At 37.7% G+C, this 25,600-nt stretch overlaps 1 protein-coding gene across 1 annotated transcript in view; it reads right to left on the minus strand.

Annotated features, from left to right (window-relative positions):
• The window catches only part of CPE (carboxypeptidase E), a 115,139-nt gene that overhangs the window by 16,336 nt on the left and 73,203 nt on the right, over window positions 1-25,600 (minus strand). Inside the window, exons 2-5 of the mRNA XM_042983660.1 lie at window positions 17,971-18,167; window positions 15,877-16,044; window positions 6,800-6,917; window positions 5,120-5,302 (exon numbers count right to left, since the gene is read on the minus strand). Of these exons, the coding sequence (XP_042839594.1) occupies window positions 5,120-5,302; window positions 6,800-6,917; window positions 15,877-16,044; window positions 17,971-18,167 (666 nt within the window). The remainder of the gene's footprint in view (window positions 1-5,119; window positions 5,303-6,799; window positions 6,918-15,876; window positions 16,045-17,970; window positions 18,168-25,600) is intronic.

Here is a 25,600-nt window from a genome sequence, read left to right on the forward strand (position 1 = left end):
AACAAATGTGGCACCACACTGATAGAATAAAAGATAAAAATCATAATCATCTCAAAAACTGCATAAAAAGATTTTGACAAAATTCAACATCTTTTCATGATAAAAACTCTCAGCAAATTAGATATAAAAGGAATGTACCTCAATATAATAATGGGCAATCTGACAAGCCCACAGCTAACATCATACTCAGTGGTGAAAGGCTGAAAGCTTCCTCTAAGATCAGGAACACGAAAAAGGTGCCCACTCTCAACACTCCTTGCAACATAGTATTAGAAATCCTAGCCAAAGTAATCAGGCAAGAAAAAGAAAAAAGACATCCAAATTGGAAAAAAAAAAAAAAAATGAAGTAGAACTGTTATTGTTTGCATATGATATGGTCTTATGCATAGAAAGTCCTAAAAATCCCACCAAAAAACTGTTGGAACTAATAACCAAATTCATTAAAGTTGCAAGCTACAAAATAAACCTATAAAAATTAATTACACTTCTATACACCAACAATGAGCTATCTAAAAAACAAAGACAGTAAACAATCTCAGTTACAATAGTATCAAAAACAATAAAATACTCAGGAATACATTTAACCAAGGAGGTGAAAGATCTATAAACTAAACACTGTAAGACATTGATGAAAGAAACTGAAGAAGACACAAATAAATGGAAAGATATCTTGTGTTCATAGATCAGAATTAATATGATTAAAACATCCATACTACTCAAAAACATCTACAGATTCAATGCAATCCCTATCAAAATTCCAATGGCATTTTTTTACAGACAGAAAAAAAATCCTAAAATTTATGGAACCATAAAAGACACCAAATAACAGAAGCAATTTTGAGAAATAAGAATAAACCTGGAGACATTACATTTTCCTATTTCGATCTATACTACAAAGCTATAGTAATCAAAGTGGTGTGATACTGGCATAAAAACAGACACACAAATCAAAGGTACAGAATCAAGAGCCCAGAAATAAATCCTGCACATACAATCAACTAATTTTTGACAAGGAAACCAAGAATACTCAATGGGGAAAAGATAGTCTCTTTAATCAAAGGTGTTGGGAAAACTGGATATCCACATGCAAATGAAGGACATTGGAATTTTATCTTACACCATACACAAAAACTAACTCAAAATGGATTGAAAAAGTAAATGTAAGAAGTGAAATCATAAAGCTCCTAGAAGAAAGCATAGGGAAAAAGCTCTTTGAAATTGGTCTTGGCAATAGTTTTTTTGGCTATAACAGCAAAACACAAGCAAAAAAAGGCAAAAAGAAACAAGCAGGACTACATCAAACTGAAAACTTCTGCACAGAAAAGGAAACAGCCAAAAAATGAAAAGGCAATCAATACACAGAATGGGAAAAAATATTTGCAAACTATCTGATAAGGGGTTAATATAAAAAGTATATAAGGAACTCATACAACTCAAAAAACAAAAAACAAATAATCCAATTAAAAATGGACAGACAACCTGACTAAACATTTTTTCCAAAGAAGACCTAGAGATGGCCAACAGACATGAAAAGATGCTCAACATCACTCATCATCAGGGAAATGCAAATCAAAACCACAATGAGATGCCACTCATTGTTAGAACGGTGATTATCAAAAAGATAAGAGATAATTGCTGGCAAAAATGCAAAGAAAAGAGAACCCTTGTGCACTGTTGGCAAGAATGTAAATTGCTACATTCACTATGGAAAATGGTAGGTTCAGAGGCTTCCCCAAAAAATTAAAAATAGAACTACCATATGATCTAGCAATCTCAATTCTGAATATACATCCAAAGAAAAAGAAATCATTATCCAGGGAAGATATCTGCACTCCCATGTTCACTGAGGCATTATTCACAGTAGCCAAGACATGGAAACAACTTACGTGTCCATGAACAGATGAATGGATAAAGAAAATGTGGGATATATAAACAACGGAATATTATTTGGCCATAAAAATAAGAAAATTCTCCCATTTGTGACAACATGGATGGACCCTGAAGGCATTATGCTAAGTGAAAGAAGTCAGACAGAGAAAGACAAATACTAAATGATCTCACTTATAAGTGAAATTTTAAAAAGCCAAACTCATAGAAACAGAGTAGAGCAGTGGTTGCCTAGAGGGGGACAGGGAAATAAGGAGATGTTGGTCAAAGGGTACTCACTGTCAATTATGAGTAAGTCCTGGGCATGTAATATACAGCAAGGTGACTACAGTTAATGATACTATGTTATATACTTGAAAGCTGTTGAGAGAGTAGATATTAAATGTTCTGATCACACACAAAAAAAAGAAAAATGGTAATTATGTCAAGTGATGGATGTGTTAACTAACCTTATCAGGTAATCATTTATACAATGCATACATGAAATAAATCACATCATACACCTTAAACTTACATGATGTTATATACAATTATATGTTAATGAAGCTGGGGAAAAAATTAATTTCTTAAATAATAATAATTTTTTTTTAAAAAAAGACAAATACTCAACCCTTACTGGCCTGCAGAAGAAACATGCGTCCCTCTAAACCTACTTTTCTATCAGGGAAGAGCTTGAACAGTCATGTAAGATGATCTAACATACTATTTTATTCTTTAAGTCTAACCAATATCCCAGTATTATCCTGAGGAATTGAGAGTCTTAATAATATACTACATATTGGGGCACCTGGGTGGCTCAGTCAGTTAAGTGTCCAACTTTGACTCAGGTTATGATCTCACGGTTTGTGGGTTCAAGCCCTGCATCACATCAGGCTCTGTGCAGACAGGTCGGAGCCTGAAGCCGACTTCAGATTCTGTGTCTCCCTCTCTCTCTACCCTACCCCACTCACACTCTGTCTCTCTCTCAAGGAAAAGTAAACGTTAAAAATTTAAAAAAATATATAGTACATATTAATTTAACAATCACTGAATATCTCCTACATTTGAGGCACAATAATAACAATTCAAACTGCACCAAGAGAGAAGATTCTATAACCAGAACAATTTTACTCTGAACCTGATTCAAGTTAATAGTGAATGCTGTTGGTGCCACCAGATTGCTTTTTGTTTATTTATTTTGTTGTTTTTTATTTATTTTTGAGAGAGAGAGCGTGAGCAGGGGAGGCACAGATAGGGGGACAGAGAATCAAAGCAGGCTCTGTGCTGACAGCAGTGAGCCCCATGTGGGGTTCAAACTTAAAAACCGCAAGATCATGATCTGAGCCGAAGCTGGATGCTTAACCGACTGAGCCACCAAAGTGACCTTGCTTTTCCTGAGCTGGAGTGTCCACCCCAAACTGCTGTTGAAGTGTTGGCTATTAAGAGCTCAGAGCTGCCCCTGTTTTCCAGGAGAATTGGAAACCCCACTTGGCTTCAGGGTTCTATCTCCTATATCCCATTCCAAAACCCTCCACAGCAATCATCAAGGCAGGACAACCTTGCCTGTGATTTATACTTTCTCCCAAAAGCCCAAGCCAAGGCTACACCGTCCCTGGGATCACTTCCTTGTTCAGCTCTATCCCCTTCCTTACTCTGCTTCCCTCACTTCCATACAGGGTTTTTCCTAAAAAGCACTTCCTCAATAAATTACAAGCATCCAAATCCCTATCTCAGGCTCTGCTTCTAGAAAACATGGACATAAGGGGCACTGATTTCATTCACTAGAGAGTTAAAGAAAGTCAAGGCTTTCTTTGACTGATTACTGTGGTTTATAATCTCTAAGATTAATACTATTAATATCATAGTCATTATTTTACAGATAGGGATTTCTTGGTATTCTGTAGACAATACACTGTTTGTCCATAAAGGGAAGACCAAAAGTATCATTAAAGCTTTTATAAAAACTGAATTATAAAATTTCTTCCCATATGATGTATTCAACATAGTCTAAATCCTAAATCTGACTTTATTCCTCAAGGTATAGAGGAGAAAAGTGCTAAATCTGATCTGGCATGATGCAAAATATAAGTTGAAACAGAATAGACATATATCAGAAACAAAATCAGGAATAATATTTTCCTCAGGGCATAATTCAATAAAAGAAATAAACAAACCAAACCCTATAATTAGCTAGTGCTGCTACTGCCCTAATTCTCCTGCATTTTCAGGTGGGTCATAGACAATCCTTCTTGGGCAAAGAGGGGGAAAAGACCACATCAGTAGCTTTACATTTCATTCTTCATCTTCAGTAGAGTGACTCTTACACAACTGTGGTGGTCTGGGTAGCCATGAAAATAAGAGCTCTGTAGGGGCTCGGTTAAGTGACAGACTCTTGGTTTTGGATTAGGTCATGATCTCATGGTTCATGAGTTCAAAACCTGCACTGGGCTCTGTGCTGACAGCACAGAGCCTGCTTGGGATCCCCCTCTCTCTGCCCCTCCCCTCCTTGTTCTCTCTCTCTCTCTGTCTGTCTCTCTCTCTCTCTCTGAAAATAAATAAGCTTTAAAAAGGAAGGAAGGAAGGAAGGAAGGAAGGAAGGAAGGAAGGAAGGAAGGAAGGAAAACCACAGCTCTAAAGTCCATGTGGGGCAAAGGGACTCAGGAGTGCTCCCCTGGTTGTCTAGAAGATGCTTTCTCCAGCATCCGAGCTGCATGTGGGCTTTTCCCTTTTCAGACCCCATAAAAGGTGAAGAGTTTCATGACATAATAGTGCTTATTATAGCAGTGAAGATAAAACTAATATTACACATCAAACAGTCCCCATTATCCCATCATCTAAAAGAAAAAAAAAGAAAAAAAAAGGTATCTAGACCAAGATATGCTAAAAGCCAAAGCCTGCCCTCCAAAAAATACATTTGCCTACAGTAAAAGCTTAACTAACATGTAATAAGGAAGCTATCTTATTCCCTAGGGCCAGAATTTCAAAAGTAGGGTAGTTAATAATATTCAGTTTATATTTTCCCAATATGTGTCTTTAGTTCATTTCTTCTATGTCTTCAATTAGCATCTTGATCTTTAAAAATCAACAAAAACAAACCTGTACACAACAACCATTCATGCAGAAAGCTAATTTTAATGAACTATAGGGTTAGCCTATTTCTTAATGTTTGAGGAGGACTGAAAAATCTCTAAAGTGAAATGGTAATTATAAAGAATTCACTATCACATGATCAAAAAGCGAAACGGAAACTCACCACCAGGTACACTATACCAAGCAGCACCATTGGTTGTTCCATCTATGAAGCTGCTGTCATCGTCATTCTTGCGACATGGTGGCCGATTGGGATCAGACATGGGTGGGTTAAAAGCAGAATATGCTCGAGCCAAGCTTTGGAAAATGGCATCATCTGGGCAGGAGCTATATTCGTGAGCACTACCTAGTAAATAAACCCACAGATTAAAGAAATTAACACAGACCAAGGAGCACTCCTTGTTTTCTGAAGAGTGATTCAGTGTTGTTTCTTGCTGATGTATTTCTTTAGCTACATCACTATGGGAAAGGAGTGAAGGTTTAAGTGCTCAAAAGCTACACTTAGCTTTTAAATTCTATAACATTCCGTTCCATGCAACAATGTAGAAATTGGGTAGAATGCACATTCTATTTATGAATTGAAAGCTTCAGGAGAAAAGGTGATAAACTTGTGGTGAACTAGACCTGAAAAAACAGTAAGATTTCCATTGCTAAAATTTTTAATTTTAAAAATGTACCTGTACCAACCTCACAGCCACCGTGAGCCACTCTCACACATATTTTTAGTATTTGAGTTTAAATGTTTTAAAAAATCTCCTATGTGTAATATGTAAATAAATAATATATATTTTGATACACTATATTCTTCTTCATATGTTATAAAATATGCTAAGCTTTTAAATTTCCCAGCTATTGACAAACTAAGAAATCTCTAAATTTTAATGATGTTTCAGCAGAGACTTTTCCTCAAAGCTCAGAGTTTCCAATATCTAAAATTATTATCCGTGGGGCGCCTGGGTGGCTCAGTCGGTTAAGCGTCCGACTTCGGCTCAGGTCATGATCTCACAGTCCATGAGTTCAAGCCCCGCATCGGGCTCTGTGCTAACTGCTCAGAGCCTGGAGCCTGTTTCAGATTCTGTGTCTCCCTCTCTCTCTGACCCTCTCCCGTTCATGCTCTGTCTCTCTCTGTCTCAAAAATAAATAAACGTTAAAAAAAATTTAAAAAAAAAAATTTAAAAAAAATAAATAAAATTATTATCCTGTGCTTACAAAAAGCAATTCTCCAAACACCCTCAGAATCCATCCAAAGCAGGAAATTTCTTGGAGCAAAAAAAAAAAAAAATAAGTTGAAAATAACTCTCTGGCTAAAGCTTGCTGTGCCTGAAATTTAACTAAAACTAGTTAGAGAAAGTCAAAGTACCACTCCCCACCCCCGCGCCCGACACCATCATTCCAAATGTGAAAGTGTGAGTGTATGTTAAAACACGTAGAGATCCACATGGGCCCTCATCAACCTCTGAAAAGACTGCTTCCACTTTTAAGCCATCTTGTCCACACACCTATATACCTCCCATTATCTCTCCATTCTTCCAGGGTTCAAGAATGACCCAAGTTCATAATGTCTGTTTTCTCTCTTTCTCCTGCATTCTGTCAAGATCACATTCCTCTTCAACTAAGCTTATGAAAAACTTACAGTCCTTTGCTGCATACCCGTGCCACATGAAATATACATACATACCCATGCCACATGAAATAAGGGATGTTCCTATTAAACGTATGTATTCCTATAGGTAAAATCACTTACGGACCAGTTCCTTAAAAGGATATTATAGAAATCATTCTATAAATCCTCATAAGGTAAGTGTAAACCTTGAACCATTAAAGAAACAAGAAAAACACTTACCACTCCGCGTCTCATCATATGGGTAATTGGCCACGAGGTCTCCTCCATGGAGATTGGCAGAGAGCACGAAAGGAATATCCATAATCCAATGAATGACTGCCTTGGTCTCAGGAGCAAGCTGTATTCAAGATTAGAGATTAAAAGGATTATAAATTTGATTATCATTGGGGGGATCGCTTGACAGGAAAGGCACAGAAAAGAAAAACAACAAGAACAACAATCATTGAAAGCTGGGCATAGGCCATATTTCAAGCACTTTGCGGCTGTTTTCATAAAAATAAAAAAGATTCCAGTAAGAACAGTATTTCCATCTCTATATTCTCACTTATAATATAAAAATATATTGCAATAGTGTTTAAGTTTCGTTGGAAGTTTTACTTTTGTGAGCTGCCAGCTTTTTTCTCTTTGAAACTTGAAAACCATTGTGCAAATCACTTTCAAATTCTGGGGCGTCTCCATCTGATCTTTGTTAATAATAGCTAAGAGTAAGAAAATGAAAAAAGAAAATAGTTGGACTGAAGAACTAGGTTCTTTCCCTATGGTGATTAAACTCTAGAAATATATGGGAGATTTTATTTCTTTTATTATTAATAATTATTATTTATTATTTTCTTTTATTGCTTACTATTTTTCCAATTCCCTCTACTTCTAACACTGTCCCTGTAAAAAATATTAAACTGGGTCTCTTTCAATACTCACTGTAAAACACCACTTTACTTTAAGAAAACCATCTTAACCAAAGGCAAAAGTTTCAGAAATTCATGTTGTCTTTTAACGACTCACAGCCCTTCATATCTTGGTAATAAAAGACGGAAGAAATTTATAGCAAAGAATTAATCTGGAGCCAGAAGCTTGATCTTTCATGTAATGAGTTTTCAATACTAACTAGGAAGACTCTCAAACTCCCAAGTACCTCATTGATTTAAAAAAAGAGAAATATTTTCCTAGAGATGTGATCTGTACTGTTCCTTGGGACAGAAAATCTAACAGCATCATTAGGGTTTGATGGTTACAGTAAGATCTTGTATTTCTATAGCTCTGTTCAATTTATGAATGAGCATCACACATCCCCATTGGATACACAGATATTCATCCCCCTTTCACAGGGAAGAATCTAGGGGTTGAGTGTGTCAATAATACATCCAAGTTCACACAGCTGAGGATTCAGTCTATGAAACTATAAAGCCCATGTTATTGTCAGTATGTCAACTTCTTTAATGTATCAAAAATATCTTATTTTCCACGTAGGCAACTTACAATTTGTGAAAAAGTGTGATTTAGAATAGGGTGATGTTTTTATTATTTGTTTAATGGCTTATCTCATTCTCCCTATTAAAACTGTTTATTGTAGTGGCACCTGGGTGGCTTAGTAGATTAAACGTCTGACTCGGCCTTTCGGCTCAGGTCATGACCTCACAGTTCTTGACATGGAGCCCCATGTCGGGCTCTGCACTCAGTGTGGAGCCTGTGTGGGATCCTTTCTCTCCCTTTCTCTCTCTCTCTCTCTCTCTCTCTCTCTCTCTCAAAATAAAATAACCTTTAAAAAATGTTTATTATAGAAAATGTAAAGGAGACAAACACAAAGAAAGTAGATTATTTTACTCATAATTTTACCTTCTAAGGATAACCATTGCTAACATTTACATATATCTTTCTCAGTCTTTTTCCAAACACTTATATATTTTCTAAACGTGATAATTTATGTATCATTTCATATGTGACCTTTTTTGTTTGACAACAGGTAACAAATACTTTTTCATGTCATTGAATAGCCTTCTAAATTATTGTGGTAATGTCTGAGTAGTATATAATGTATAGATGTATCATTCTTTTTTTTTAAATTTTTTTTTTAATGTTTATTTATTTTTGAGACAGAGAGAGACAGAGCATGAACGGGGGAGGGTCAGAGAGAGAGGGAGACACAGAATCGGAAGCAGGCTCCAGGCTCTGAGCTGTCAGCACAGAGCCCGACGCGGGGCTCTAACTCACTGACCGTGAGATCATGACCTGAGCCGAAGTCGGACGCTCAACTGACTGAGCCACCCAGGCGCCCCTAGATGTATTGTTCTTAAACATGAATAAAATAATGGCTAATACTTACTAAATACTTTCTGTGTGACACATTGAAGTCTCGCATCCATCCTATGAAATAGGGACTATATGTACTCCCATTTTACAGATGAGCATATTGAGACACAGAGAAGTTAGGCAATATAGCATGAGGCCAGTCAGTTGTAAGTGGCAGGGCCTGGACTCAAGCCCAGTCAGTCTGGCTCCAGACCAATGCACCAACACTGACAATCTCCAATTGGTGGGAGGTTTTGGGGAGAAAGGGAGCATTTTGGTCTGAGGGTACAAACTTTCAGTTATAAGATAAGTTCTGGGGATCTAATGCATAGCATGGTGACTTAATAATACTGTATCATATACTTGAAATTTGCTGAAAGAGTAGATTATAAGCTGTTCTCACCACAAAAGAAAACTAAGGCATCTATGTGAGGGGATGGATATGTTAATTACCTTGATTGTGATAATCATTTCACAATGTATACATATATCGAATCATCACGTTGTACACCTTACATCTATACAATTTTTGTCAATTACATTTCAACAAAGCTAGGGGATAGGATCTCTATTGGGTATTGAGTTGTTCACTATAAAAGAAAATTCTATGAACATGCTTGTAGTTACTCTTTGTGCAGATCTATACTTTGCTTAAGGAAATTTCCCTAAAAATTGAATGATCAAACCGAAAGCTAAGCACATTTTTTAAATATTAAACACGCATTCTAAATTGCTTGTCTGTAAAATACAGCAATAGTATATTAAACCTGCTATTTCTCATCACTCTTACCAACATAGGATATGTGTGTGTGTTTTAATCTGTCACTTTGATACACGACAAATTAGAATTTTTTTTAAATATGCCTCTTTAACAACACTAGAACCATTTTTATATGTTAGTCACCATTCATGTTTATTCTTTGGTGACACTTTGATACATGGTTTAACTGATTTTTCTATTGAAATGTTGATCTTTTTTTATTAATTTGTAAGAGTTTTTTACTCAGTAAAAACATGACCATCTATATTATAGACACTTTCTAAGTTTGTCATTTGTCTTTCAAGTTTATTTCTTTCAAATTTAATAATGATAATAATTAAAATACAAAATATTAAGGTATTTATGTTGTCAAATCTGATCTTTTCTTTATGGTCTCTTCCTTTGTTTTTTTATTTTATTCATTCACTCAAAAGCTATTAAGTGGTCACCATGTGCCAGTTTTTCTATATAAGGCATTTAGAAGCTCTATCCCCCTCTAAAAATTATATATTTACCAAAGTTTTCCTTTATGAGGTTCATGTTTAGATAGATAGATAGATAGATAGATAGATACATTTTATGTTGATTTATGCTGATATTTGTGAGATGGATTTGTCTCAATTTCATATATAGAATTTATCCTTTCTTTCCACAATGATCTGAAACATTCCCTTACCATATACTAAATTCTTACACATACTTAAATTTGTTTCTGGAATTCAAATTAATTTGTTAAATCCAGTTTAAATTTTGATTTAAATCAACCTTAAAAGAACATATATGGATCACTTAATCAAAAAAATCTTTAATCCAAAAAATGCATATGCTTTTCTTTGCGATGAATTTATGGTTTATTAGGCTCGACTGTTCAAAAAATGGCAATAGTGTCATATGATATGAGTGTAACACATTCTTTTAGGATGTTCTGCTTAAAGTTTTCATTGTACTATTGAATTTCTTGTCAATCCCCTTCCGTGTTCAACCTTTTCATTCCTCCTATTCACTCAAACCCAGTGATTGGTACTGACAATTGTTTCAATGAGTTGAGAAGAGACAGAAATCTCTGAAGACTTTAGGAAGAGGGTGTAACTCCACTATGCCTCGGGGGAAAATAAGGCAGGGTTTGGACAGGGGGAAAGGGGAGTGGTAAAAATAAGAAAGGAGAAGAGCACACTTGGAGGAAGTAGGCAAGCACCCCCCGGGGGCAAAGGACTGGTTTGAGTGGGAGGTCAGGAGGCAAAGCCATACAGTGACAGACTCTACTGTTGTATTTATTATTCACCTGAGAGGGTTCAAAACAGTGTGCATGTATGCTTCCATACATTCACAGATTGATACATGCATACAAAATCATTCTGGGGTGCTTGGGTGGCTCAGTCGGTTAAGCGTCGGACTTCGGCTCAGACAGGTCATGAGATCTCGTGGTTGGTGAGTTCCAGCCCTGCGTTGGGCTCTGTGCTGACAGCTCAGAGCCTGGAGCCTGCCTTGGATTCTGTGCCTCCCTCTCTCTCTGCCCTTACCCCCCTTGTGTTTGCTCTCTCTCTCTCTCTCTCTCTCAAAAATAAACATTAAAAAAATTAAAAGATAATAATAATCCTGAAGGATACATGCCAAAATGTGAATGGCGGTCATGTAAGACTATAGGGTAAAGGGTTATTTTTCTCCTCATTTATATTTACTTTATCTTTTTGTTCATAATAACATATTAATTTTGTAATAAAAAACATTTTTAAGAATCACTTTTGAAATAAATTTTACAGTCCTTAATACACAAAATCATATTCGGCCATTAGGTTTGACCTACTGTTAATTCTTATATATACACTGTTGTTAATAGACGTGTTACCAGTAACACGTGAGTAAATTAAGTGAGTAAATTCCACAATTTGACAAATTAAACTCAGTTTGTCTTTGGCTATTAATAGAATGCTTTAGGCTGTCTAAATGATGAGATCCTCTTTGTACTGTAATTATGTCTTTAAGTAATCCATAGAGAAACTTCTGGAACACCTTCAAGATTAAGCCCCAACAGAAGCTAGAATCAATTATGACCCACCTTTAAAATTTCCATTTAAGAACTGTAAATAGAGCTCAAATGTTATGTTCTATAATTAGATGGCTTTGGCTTTTAAAATATATTAAAGCTGTATTTATTTCCTTTTCTTCACAACTCTAGCCACTAAAGACAAGTATAAATTTAATAAAATTGTTTGATTTAATCCACTCTGCTTTCAAACAATCCAGGCCAAGGCTCATGTACTAAACCCAGATAACAGTGGTGGTGACCAGGCCAAAGAGCTCAAGAACAGATGAGAAAAGACAGGAGCAAGAGAGAACTTTTATTCAGAGGCTCAGAAGAACAAGGAAACAGCTGGAGCACTTGGTAAAAATGTAGATTCCTCTTCATCACCCATTTCCCCAGGACACACACGCCAGACTTCCTGAATCAGCATTCATAAAAATCTGCATGTTGGGGGGGGGGGCACCTGGGTGGCTCAATAGGCTAAGCATCGACTTTTGATTTCAGCTCTCTGGTCAAGATCTCACGGTTCGTGGTTTCCAGCGGTGTTGGGCTCCACACTGAGAGCCTGGTTGGAATTCTCTCTCTCTCTCTCTCTCTGCCCTTCCCCTGCTCTCTCTTTCTCTCTCAAAATAAACAAATAAAAACTTTTTTTTTTAATCTGCATTTTTAACCCCTAATTCCTACAAATCTGGACATTTAAAAACCATTATAAGGACAGATGGGCGGTTGCCAGAGGCAGTGTTGGGGGATGGGGAGGGAAATGGGTGAAGGTGGTCAAAAGGTATAAACTTCCAGTTATAAAATAAGTCATGGAGATATAATGTACAACAGGGTGACTATATTAATAATACTGTACTCTATATTTGAGGTTTCTAAGAGAGTAGATCTTAAATGTTCTAGCACAAGAAAAAACTGTATGTATGGTGACTAATGGTTAACTGATTTATTGTGGTTATTTCACAATATATGCAAACACCAAATCATTATGCTGCACATTTGAAACTAATGTTCTGTTATAAGTCAACTGTATCTCCATAAAAATAAATAAATAAACATAGAAACTACTATAGGGATATAGAAGCTGAGAAGGAGAAGTCAGAAAAGGGGAAATGTGTAATAATATTAAGTAAATGCCTACTATATGTCTCCTACCAGGCACAGTCTAAACACTGTCTCAGTCTTAATGACAGAGATGGAAACAAGACAAGATGAGCCAGACATGAGCAATATCATCCCAGGATTATTAGGCAGGTTTACTGAAGATTTAGTCTAATATAAACACACCTTGCTTCTGTTCCAGAAAAGAGACCAATTTTTTAATTTTTACGTATTTCTCTTTAATTTACCTTTACCCAGAAAAAGTATTGGCATTGAGATTGTTTCAATGAAAGCTCTAATTTTTTTTAAGTATCATGAAGATACACCTTTTAAGTAAGTATTGCTTAAGCTGGAAATAAGAAAATATCCAATACAGAGATTATGCAAATATTACACAAGCTCTATTGGGGAAGAGGAAGGTAGTGCTGACAGAAAATAATGGCATTGCACAAAGGCTGCCAATCAAATGTCCTGTCAACATGAACTTATTTCATAGATTCTTCTTTGCGAGGTGACAGGAATTGCTTTTCTCATTTCTCAGATTTGGTGAAGACAGCACAGGCAGGTTAATGCAAGCAGTGGGTAAAGTCTGTAGGCTAATATCAGCATTGGGCTCCCACAACAATTTTTCATTTCCTGCTCCCTCACAGCTTATCACACAGGACTGCCCTCTTTTCACCTCTGCTGACCCCACCCACTCCCCTGCCTTTCCAGCTCTCCCTTCATCCAGGAAAGATGCATGGGGACTGAGAAAATGCAACTGTATCTGTGAATCAGAAGCAGGAATGTTTAAGTCACCCACTCACCAGGTTCTACTAGAATCCTCAGCCCCTGCCAGCCCTTTTCTGAGACCAGTTTCCACTTGTAGGCATAGCCCAAGTTTCTGGAATGAATCCTAAATATAGGCAGGAGAGTTTTAAGAACTTTACACCAAGAATCCAGGACCCTCCTTATCTCCTGGATCCTCTCTCTGGTGCCCCAACCACATGATGAATGCTTGTCTGAAACCCCAGCTGTGGATTTTCAGATATTGTGATTTGCTTGCCAAGCTCGATTGCATTCATTCATAACAGATTTCCAGCCTGCTATGTCAGGCTCAAATATAAACTATAATTCTTGCAACCAAAAGACTGAAATCTAGAATTAAAAGGCAAAATAGTTATAGAAGTAATTATAACAAACACAAAGCTCTATATAATTGTAAGCACCACACTGAAGTATTTATAAAGAACATCGAGGAAGCTTAACAGGATCTGTCTGGAAGAGCTGAAGAAGGCTTCACAGAGGAGATGACATGGAAAAGAAAGGAAAGAGCATGCCAGACAGTTGGAACAACACATAAATAGGCATAAAATAATAAGAAAAGGGGGATGCCTGGGTGGCTCAGTCAGTTGAGTGTCTGACTTCGGCTCAGGTCATGATCTCACAGTTTGTGTGTTTGAGCCCTGCGTTGGGCTGGCTGCTGTCAGTGCAGAGCAGCCAGATCCTCTGTCCCCCTCTCTCTCTCTCTGCCCCTCCTCCACTCACTCGCTCTCTCACAAATATATAAACGTTAAAAAAATCATTAGAAAATGGTGTGCTTAGGGAGCAAAAAAGGAGTCGGTGGACTAGGTATATGGACTATGAGAGCCCAATTAAGGAACGGGTCGGCCAGCAGCTGCCGGACCCCAAGGGACACTTGAGCAGCCTTGGCATTATAGTAAAATGGAGAAATCATACTTTCCACATTCTCACTTAGGAAAGGTACAAGAAGTAGTTGGTGAGCCAAAGCAGAATGGCCTAGAAAAATCGAAGAGGAACTGAAAGCTGCCAACAGCGGTTCTCCACCTTTCCTCCACTATGGGCTCTATCTCTCTCCAGGTAACTGAAAACAACGTTCAAACAATATTGGTTTGAAGGAGCATCGAAGTTTAGTGGAGATGTCAATGCATCCATCTCACTCTGACGTACATAACACAGAGCACTGAGAAAGTATGCTGAAATAGTAACAGTAGTTCTGGGTCCTGACTTCAAGTACTTTATATCTATTAACTCGTTCAATCCTTATAACCATCCTATGGGGTAGACATTATCATCTCCATATCGGATGAAGAAGCAGAAGCATATAGTGGTTAAATAACTTTCCAAAACTCATGCAGCAAATATGGAGCCAGGGCAGCCAAGGTGGCTGCTTCCAGAGTCTCCATGCCAAGCCATCACACAATTCTGACATACTGAGTTTTTACTTTATCCTCTGGACAGTGGACAGCTGGCAAGGCTTTATAAGCAATGGGGCAGTAATCTGTGTATGAAGATCACTCTGGAGGAATTTGAGAAGATTGAACAGAATTGGGAGAGGCTGAAACCCAAAGCAAGAATAGGGGACTACTGTATTCATCAGAGCAGGAGACAGTGGGGGCCTGAACCAAAAAGTGGAATGAATCTGCAGAGTAGAGGAAACTGAAGAAGTGTTATGGCCCTCAAATCACTGGGATCCAACTGATTGCTGGTGGGTGGTAACAGTGATGAGAAAATCAAGGCTTTGATGATAGGGTAAATGAGAAAACACTGTTTTCTTATGGAAAATGTTTCTTTTTGAGGCCCTGGGTGTCGCCAGATAAAGGGACTCAGTGAGTAAGTAAAATAGAGAAAGAGAACTCCACAGGAGATCGGGAGTTGCAGAGATGGGTCTGCAGGGAAAGAGATAAGGGTAGCAGATTGCACCCTGAAGGCCAGCACTTAGCCAAGGTAGAGGAAGCAGGGAAAGAAGCTGAGCAGTAATTGGAAAGGCAGTAGAAGGGGCATGAGAGAGTGGAGTTGTGCAAAGCAAAGAAGGAGAAAGTTCCGGAAAAAAAGAAAAAGATCAACAGTGTGAAATGCTCTGATGTGCTGATAAAGCACCTCTGAAAGGCCGTGAAGACTTTTTAAGACACCCCCAACTGCGTTCTTCCTTCATGTCCCCACCCCACTTCTTATTCTCCTGACCCCCTGCCCAATTCCATGGTCTCCAGCCTTGACTTTCCAGGCACTGGCTAATTATCCCATACAAGCTTTAGTATTACTCTTAAGTCCTCCATTATGTTGAAGATATTAGAACACATTTCCTTAGGCTAGAGGACAGAACCCAGGAAAACTACACATATTCGCTACCTTCGTGTTTTGATCCACAATCTTCTTCAGATTTTTCAACAGATGATTATTTGGACCACCTTCTTTCTCATTCACATAAACTATCCTATCCAGGTCTGGAAAGTTCCGGTTCAGATCTATTCCCTGGGCATTGCTTCGACCCACAAACCAGTCCTTGAGCTCACCAGGCTGAAAAAGATCAAGGGGCAAAATAATAAGTTATTTAGTACCACTGTTACTATCTAATGAAGGTTTTCATTAATGATTTTTAAAATAATTTATTAAGATTAATTATTTCAGCAATATCCTCTCAAAGCTGCATTTTCACTCTCTTACTGACAAACACATGAAGGTATCAGGTTTAAAGTATTTGTTATGCTCATTTCAAAAATATTTTCAATGAATAATATTTTAAATAATAATATTTTAAATGTAATAATAATTACATTTAAAAGATATGTATCATCAAACTGCAAAAAATATCTGTGTATATTAGTAATAGATGATACCTTTCACAGCATGCCAATCTAGGGGCACCTGGGTGGCTCAGTCGGTTAAGCATCTGACTTCAGCTCAGGTCATGATCTCAAGATTCCAGGGTTCAAGCCCCACATCGGGCTGACAGCTCAGGGCCTGGAGCCTGCTTTGGATTCTGTGTCTCCCTCTCTCTTTGCTCCTCCCCCGCTCATGCTCTGTCTCTCTCTCTCTGTCTCTGTCTCTCTCTCAAAAGTAAAAAACACTTAAAAAAAAATTTATTAAACGAATCATGCCAGTCTAGATTTGGGTTTAAGTAAAATATTCATTGGCTTTGTAAATCACAGCAATCAATCTTTTTAGTATTCAAAAGAAATTACTAAAGATCGGAGGTTTTAAATGAGTTTAACATAAATTATTTACATATTAGTAATATACCTCCCTCTTACAGTCTTCATGAACAATTTCATAGAGCTCTGTAAGTTCAAAAATTTCTGTTCAATTTTAAGCCCTTTATTCCAGTAATGGCATAATCTGGAAATTTAATGAATTTCCAAGACATTTAGCTATATTCCATAATGCATATTTCTTGTTTTACTATTAAATTATACATAATCTATGATATAGAGCTAATTCCCATATTCTTGAGATTATATAAGCCCAGATGACTTAGACTCTAAGGAATAAAAATCTAAAACAGAAAATAAAAATGATAACCTTTTTGTCCTTCTGTCTTACAATTCTGAATATAAATAATTATATTTATAATTATTAATTATAATAAATAATATTACAGTTCTTAAGATAGTAAATAATTTAATTCTCTATTATTAGAATTTTCCTTTTATCACTTTAGAAATTGTATCGATGTTATTTACAGAAATTCACTGTCTGGGTTTCTTACAATGTCAAACCGACAGATCACTGGATCTTTCATTTTTAGAGTACAAATCAACTTTCTACCTGGAGATAAGCATCCTATTATATACTTTAGTACCTTCCTATGAAATAAGAAAACTGCAGCTAAGGTTCTCCATACCTGTGCAAACAAAAAGGGAACGCATACCATATATTTTCTCTTACAATTTTGTCATTACTTCCCAGGTTCTCTAACAGTTACAATGTATTAAATTAATTTCATGTTTGATGTAGGAAGAGTTCTTGTTGTTGTTGTTTTTTACTTTACTCATCATACATAGACAAGAATTAAACATTCATCTGGCCAAAATATTTCTTCCTTGTTGTCAGTAGAGGGCGCTATGACATCACCTCATTCAGAGACAGCCATGGCATTACTCTTCAACACTTGGCAATAGTCCTATTTTTAGATTTTTAGAAGAAAGGAAATTTATCTAGTCACAAACGTGGGTGAATAAATATGATTTATTTAACAACAAAATATTAATTGAATATTGACTTATTAACAAAATTTCTCATTGGCAATCTCTGCTGAAGAAACTCACCCACCATCTCTTTCCTTCTAAATTTTTTTCTTGCCAGCAAGTTGAATGGCATGTCCCTCATATCCTCCTCTGCCCTCTATGTAAACTTCATATGAGTATATTACTTACACATAAGCACATAGGTACAAACATATGAAATGAAGAAAGCGTGCCCTGCTCTGAGCTGGCCAGAACTCACCTGAGATGCAGCCTTCTCAAAGCCATCGGGGTTGAGGGAAGGCATGATGTGGATACGAGTGTTGTGGATCAGCTTGACGATGGTCTCGTTCCCCTTTTGGTATTCGTTGCACAGGTATTGGGCCAGGAAAATGAGCAGTTCCCGTCCAACGGCCTCATTACCATGCATATTCCCAATGTATTTAAATTCAGGCTCACCTAAAAGAGCAAAAATCGATAGTATGGAGACACTTTCTATAGCTCCAAATGGAATACAAATGGCATACAGTTATGAGTATATTGTATATCTCCTAATTTACTACACATAGCTGACAGTTTCTTCTGCCTCCCGAATTGCTACCTAAGAAATCTACTTTAAATATCAAAAATACTCCAAATGCTTCTTTCCTTCCAATTCTCTCTCCCCAGCTTACCAGCTTGATAAGGACTGAACTGTGTCTCCTCCAAATTCATTTGTTGAAGCCCTAATCTCCAATGTGACTATATTTGGAGACAGGACCTTTAAGGAAATAATTAAGGTTAAATGAGATCATAAGGGTCAGACCCTAATCCTTTCAACAAGAAGAAGAGACACCAGCAATCCCTCTTCTCTCTCCCCAGGTGCATGGAGAAAGGCCATTTGAGGACACAGCGAGAAGACTACCTGAAAACCAGGGAGAGGTCTCAGAAATCAACCCTGCTTGTCCCTTAACCTTGAACTTCCAGCTTTCAGGACTGTAAGAAAATCGATTTCTGTTGTTCTGACTGTTCACCCAGTCAGCGGTATTTTATTAGGGCAACCCGAGCAGACAAATATACCATCCCACCCTCAATAAATAATAATATACTGCATGCCTCCTATTGGTTGAAAACTGAACTTTGCATTTTTTTCTTACTTAGTCCTCACCAAACATCTAAAAGTAGGTGTTATTTTATGATGAGCAAACTGAAGTTCAGAGTGCTTAAGAGGCCTGACCACAGTAACACAGCCCATGAAGCCAGGATTCAAAAACTGGTCTTCTCATTTAGTTAAGAGTCGTTGTTGTTGTTGTTGTTGTTGTTGTTGTTGTTGTTGTTTTTCCTCTTTTTAATCCGAGTGATTAAAAGCATGAACTTCTGGAACCCGAGCGCATGGGTTCAAATCCTAGCACCAAGACTTACTGGCCAGCCTTGAGCAAGTTACTTTGGCTCTCCGTGGCTCTGTTTTCCCTATAAAAGGAGAGAATAGAGTCTACCTACAAGATTATTTTAAGAACCAAGTGAAAGAATGAGTATAAATGCTTAGAACGGTGCCCGGCAAATAACAAGTGTGGTGTTTTCCTTACATAATCTAATTTTTTCTTTACAAAAGCCCACTAAAATGGGAAAGACAGATATTTTTATTGCCATTCTTCTTGCACAAATGCAGCCCATAGAGGATACGTTTTGCTGAAGGGCTCAGAATTCAAACACAAATCACTGTGGCCCGTTTCTGCTGCTCTCCATTGCATTTTAGGAGGAGTAATAAAATTGTGGAGCAGAGCAGCAAATGATTTTAATTAATCCTGTTGTTCTGTTCCCTTCTGCTTTATCCTTCCCCCAGGCCCAATTTCTGCAGTGGAAAGAATTTTCCCACTTACAAAATCAACTAGAACTTCTCACCCCTGGTAAAAGAAAAGCTGGAAATATTTTTCTTCTGGAAATATGTTATCTGAACATCCTTTGCATGAGATTCCTGAGTGTGTGATTTAAATGATTACCTATTACAGAGAACCATGCCCTTGTGTGACCTTTCAGCCCGCACTTAAGCTAATCTTAATCTAGGCAGGAGCAGGATCAGTGCTATTTATATGCCCCTCATTTTTTTACTTTCAGTGAAAGTCGCTAATAAAACTACCCCCAGGGACTTGCCCACAAGGTATATGAGAAGAGATCTTTTCTTTGCTTCTGATTTCAAATGTCATAATAACCTTCTTCCTTTCTGTCAAACTCATGTGCTTTATACCTTCCCCTACTGGATATTAATCTGATTGAGGCACAAAAGAAACTGTAGCAGTCCACTACAAAAGAAAATAGAGATCAAACAGCCAGGGGAAGATTACAAGCCTCTTTGACAAAGTTATTGAGAAGACTGCACTGTGGGAGGCAGTCTGGTCCTGCCCCTCACCTAAGCACAGCTTTGCTGGAGGCTTCAGTCACTCAGAGGAGCTTGGCCCACAACCCAAAATAGTAGATTAACTCACTGAAATTTTGTATTACTTCTCTGGTTTAAAAAAAAATGTGTATATATATATATATGATATATATATATGATATATATATATGATATATATATGATATATATAAGATATATAAGATATATATAAGATATAGATAAGATAGATTAACTCACTGAAATTTTGTATTACTTCTCTGGTTAAAAAAAATGTGTATATATATATATATGTACATACACACACACATACACATATATATATATACACATTTACTCATTTAAAGGAGAAATAGCAAACTCATACTCGCTTAGCCCCCCAGTGTGTGTTTGGTCATCACAGTATATTTTATATTTGAATCTGAATGCTTCTGCAAAGAACTTGCTCTCTAGGCTCTGACACAGGCATTACCATCCTTATGGCCTCAAAAACGCCTAGTTTTCAAAGTCAGAAAATTTCCGATGTGATTTTGTTTCCTCAACTCTGTAGGAAATTTCTCTGAGAAGCAAATCTCCCCTAAAATGTCTCTTATATTTATGAGGAGATAGTAATAATAATGACAATAGCAATGCTTTAGTTCGACGTGAAGAGAGAACTGTAAAGGTCATTTTCTAGAAGACATTAATGTATGGAAATGGAATTCAAGGCACATGTGACTTAGCAAAAGAAAAAGGCAAGTGTATTTTTATCTTCCACTGTCTTCTGGAACAAATTAGATTGCTAGATAATGCCATCCCCAGAATACAGAAGAGCTGTGTTAAGCCTACTGACGTGTCTTGTGAGATGAAGAAGAGCCACACTTTTTAAATATAGCATCTGTTGGGGGCGCCTGGGTGGCTCAGTCGGTTAAGTGCTGACTTTGGCTCAGGTCGTGATCTCACAGTTTGCGGGCTCGAGCCCCGTGTCGGGCTCTGTGCTGACAGCTCAGAGCCTGGAGCCTGCTTCGGATTCTGTGTCTCCCTCTCTCTCTGCCCCTCCCCCACTCACACTGTCTCTCTCTTTCAAAAATAAATAAATATTTAAATAAAGCATCTGTTGGATGCACATGCAAAACTGGTGTCTGACACTACAGGAGACCCGAAAGCCAATAGAAGAGCGTCCCAAACTTCAAAGAATGTAGGGGCTGGAGGAGGACACAGATGTGCACACAAACAGTATTCGGCAGTGAGGCAACGATGAAGAAATGTTGGATACATAACCAACCAGCTTCAAGGTTCTAAAGTGGAAGGAATATCCCTGCCACCTATATGGCCCTCCTCCCTCCCACTGCCAAAATTATCTTTTCATGACACAACCCCCATTGGGTTTCCTCCATCTAAAACCCGTCAGCAAACTAGCTTCCCATTTGCTTTCACCATAAAGACCAAAATTCTCTACAAGGGCTTTAATTTCCTTGCAGTTCGGCCTACTGCACCTCCCTAGTCTCCATAGGCACCTCCTTCACTGGGGCTCTGGCCTCTTTACTTCTCTCCCACCCATTCTGCCTTCACATTCTTCCAGTCATGGAAAACTATGGTCTCCTCAGAGTATCTCTAGTCTAACTCCAGTTCTTCTGTTATGTTTAATACCTCAGTGTGAAAATATACATTAATCAGTGTGATTGTTCGATCTTGCACCCCCAGACTACACGGTCTGTCAGTCTTGGGATGGTGTCTCTTTTAGCTCACTAGTGCACTACTCCTACCCAACGTAGAGCCTGAAACACAACAAGAGCACAATAAATACTGACTAAATAAATCCATGAGTAAATGAATAAATGAAGGGTCATGCTTTTCACTCCCAACCTCCCAGCAGTATCACCGACAGCAGAAAGTGCCCTTGAGATGCAGCTGGGCTGTGGCCACCTGAAAACTTTCTGGCACAGTGAGGAGGAAAATGAATAACTGAAGGGGACTTGAGACAGGGTCAGGGAGTTCGTGACCTGGGGGCAATATTTAGAGACCTCAATGCTTGTTGCTGTATCCGACATTCCCAGGCGGGAATGGAAATTCTCTGGGAATGAAAGCAGCAGTGTTGTGAACAGCTGATTTCCCAGGAAGAAGATTAATCTCCATGGTCACAAGAGAACCACAAAACCTCTAGGCAAGAACTCCCTAAGACTATTTTTGTTGTAAAGTCTAAACAAAGAGTCCTGGAGAGGCTTTGCTTCAGAATCCTTCATTTGGAAACAGAGATAAAATTGAAGACTCTGAACTTACAATAAGCCCCTCTAAGTCCGTTTACCTTACACTTGTTTACAGGAGGACTGACGGCTTTTCATCAACACTTCATTTTCTTTTCTGTGGCTCTAAAGCCGTAGTTAACAATGGGCTGTGAAATGGAGGACGTGTGCATGCCTGTTTACGGTGTCCATACAGAACGAATCCCGGGTTTAGCAGGTGTATCATCTCCTGTGGACACAGTTGGTAACGCACACACACCCAGGTGTTAGCTCATCCCTCTCCTGGCAACGGGAAGCCAAGGTGGCAGGAACTACTCTTAGTGCACTTGGAGATGGTTGATTTTACATTCGTCTTACCTTCTGCACTCGCTAGCGAATTCATTTTCCTTTTTACACAGTGATTACTCTGAGTTCCTGATCCTGCAGCTGACGAATCATATTTGCGCAATTTGCCAAATTGCCAATTGCATTGACTCAGGAAGCACAGGTCCCCCTGTTGCATCAATCTTTCCACAATTTCACGTAACCATCAGTTTTCCAGTGACTGCACATGGCATACAGTCATCGATCAAGCCACGATTAAAAGATAATCACCTGACAAACCAAGCCCCAGCCTGGCTGGGCTTCTGTCTTTTCCATCTGCGTCACAGAACAATCAATGTACCTGCCTGGATTTGTATCCTCATCACAACAAGAGAAGAATAACTGACAAGTATTTTAAAATAAGAGCCAAAGATTTACTGAAGTCAGAAATAAATAAATTTCAAACTGGAGCAGGCAAACGATTTTTACGTTCCGTACTTTTAACTCTTCATTTGTTCCAATTGTTTATTAATGTGATTTGAAATAACTAAATCACTAAAAAAAAAAAAAAAAAAGAAAGAAAGAAAAGAAAAAAACTTGAAGAAATATCAATCGCTGCAGGAATAAAACACAAGTATTTTACAATCCCAGAAAGTCACACGCCTTAGGCTTGGCCCATGGGTAAAGGTTGAAGCTGACAGACTGACAAAGGCCCCGGATGGTAGGAATTGATGGCCTTAAAGTGACCGGAGAGCCTCTAAAGCAGAAGTTCACAGGCTCAGTAGGCTGAGCCAAAATAATTAATCATCATCATCATCATCATCATCAAATAAAGAGGTAAAAGTAAAGAAATCATACTGTCTGCCTTTCTTAGAAAAAAAGAAATTCTACTTTCACTACCTTATTTGACCCAATGGTCACCCTGTCTGTCTCTAATATTTTCTCCTCTTGGAAACAGCTGACAGGCTGATCACTTGGGTAGAGAACTTGATCAGATGACTTGTAAGGCCCTTTCAAATCTTAGAGTCAATAATTCAATGACTTCCACATGGGAAGAAAAGAGCAGAGGACAGATACCTAATGGAAAAATGAGATAAATGTAAAAACAGGTGGTAAACCGTGAAACTCTATGTAAGAAGTGTAGCATCATTATTTAGAAAAAGATAAGTAGGTTAAGGGTATTTTAAGAAAGAACTTGATTCTGGTAACAGAACTCTACCATCTTTCATTCTGTAAATAGAAATGAAACTCATCCTGAGATGAATCTATTCCTCCAACATCAAATTATTGCCAAAATGTTAAGTCCACTAACTCATCTGAAAGGTATACTTAACTCACTGATTTCACAATTCTTAGAGCTGGCAACAATTTCAAAATACATGTTCCTGGTGCGTGTAATATACTAAACACATTGCTGAATAACTATAGTATCCAAAAATAAAGTCTTATATCTCAAAAACATGGTAAAATGTGCACAAAACCAACGATTTTGAGAAATAGATCTATAAATAGCTATACAGGCAGTATAATCTCTGAACTGATTTGCTTTACAAATGGCTATGCAAGCAAGTTGGAACCATCTATGGAACAGATGGGCCTTTTCATCAATGATCTCCCTCTCTCAGTGGTAAACCTGGGGTTAAGACATTAGTGCTACTAATTGTTTCCACTTGCTTGACATTCTAACATATTATAGCTTGCAAATCATTCTCACAGAATGAACCCTGCAAGTTTCCTAAAACTTGTCAATAAATATGTCATTAATTGGCTCACGTTTTAGCACATTTTAGCGGCCAAAAATGCTGAGCATATTCCTAAAAAAATCTCCAAGGGTCAAATAAGTAACGGAAGAGGGTGGGTATAGACATGAAAATAGATTCTTCTTCCACGGAAAAGATGAAGAGAGAATAAAGAAGGAAGGCGAGAAAATAAACCAAAGAAGGGCAAAAGAAGAACAAATCAGTTGCAGAAGACAACACAGAGTATGGAAGATTATATTACCTCCCCTTGCTTCCTCCTTCATAGTCCTATTTTAAAATAACTAAATTTACATGACATCTTGAAAGTAAAATCTTACTTCATCTGATTTTTAATGGGCAGCCAAAAGAGAATGCATTACAGAATTTTTCTGCAGAGATGCATTCCAGAATTATTTTTGAAAATATTAGTTATGCATTAGCCATAACATGTAATTTTAAAGTTCTCTTACAAATGACATCTAGCGTGTGTCTAGTAAGATCCCGAGGAAAGACGGATAAACAAAAGAGCAGAAGATACTCCTAGCCTTACAAGTCTATAAAAACAATGTCAGAGTTCCCAATATTAACATATACCTTTAATTTTTTAAATTAAAACATTTGTTTTTATACAAGTATCCTAGAAACTTTTTACAAATACCCATACTCAATGATGAGTAAGTAAATGTTTAACAACCAGCTCTGAGCTCTTTGCCAATTTCCATGGTATAAATACACCCATCATGGCCAATCTGAAGCTATCAATGTGAGGTCAGTCAGCTCACAAATTTCCTGAAAATTAAAAATAGGTCTCATAAACCAGTTGAAGCCTACACACACCACTGCATATGGAGAGCAATCATTTGGAATATATGGTTTACAGTTTCTTCACCAGTTCTCCAGGAGCAGAATCTGAGGTCTAAGAAATCTGAAGGATTTTCAAACACATTATAAGAAATAAAACCATGGGGCACCTGATTGGCTCAGTCGGTTAAGCGTCCGACTCTTGGTTTTTGCGGGATTGTGATCCTGGGGTTATGAGATGGAGCCCCGAGTTGGAAGAGGAACCTGCCTAAGATTGTCTCCCTCCCCAGCTCGCATGCAGGCACATGCACACTCTCTCTCTCTCTCTCTCTCTCTCTCTCTCTCAAAAAAAACAAAAACAAAAACAAACACACACATAGATTTGTTTAAATATGTGTGTTTTTGCTTATTTATATTTATATATTTTTTTAGGCTAGCATCTACCATACTTTCATT

This window comes from Panthera tigris, chromosome B1, assembly GCF_018350195.1.
Source record: "Panthera tigris isolate Pti1 chromosome B1, P.tigris_Pti1_mat1.1, whole genome shotgun sequence".
In the NCBI taxonomy this organism is placed as follows: Eukaryota; Metazoa; Chordata; class Mammalia; order Carnivora; family Felidae; genus Panthera; species Panthera tigris.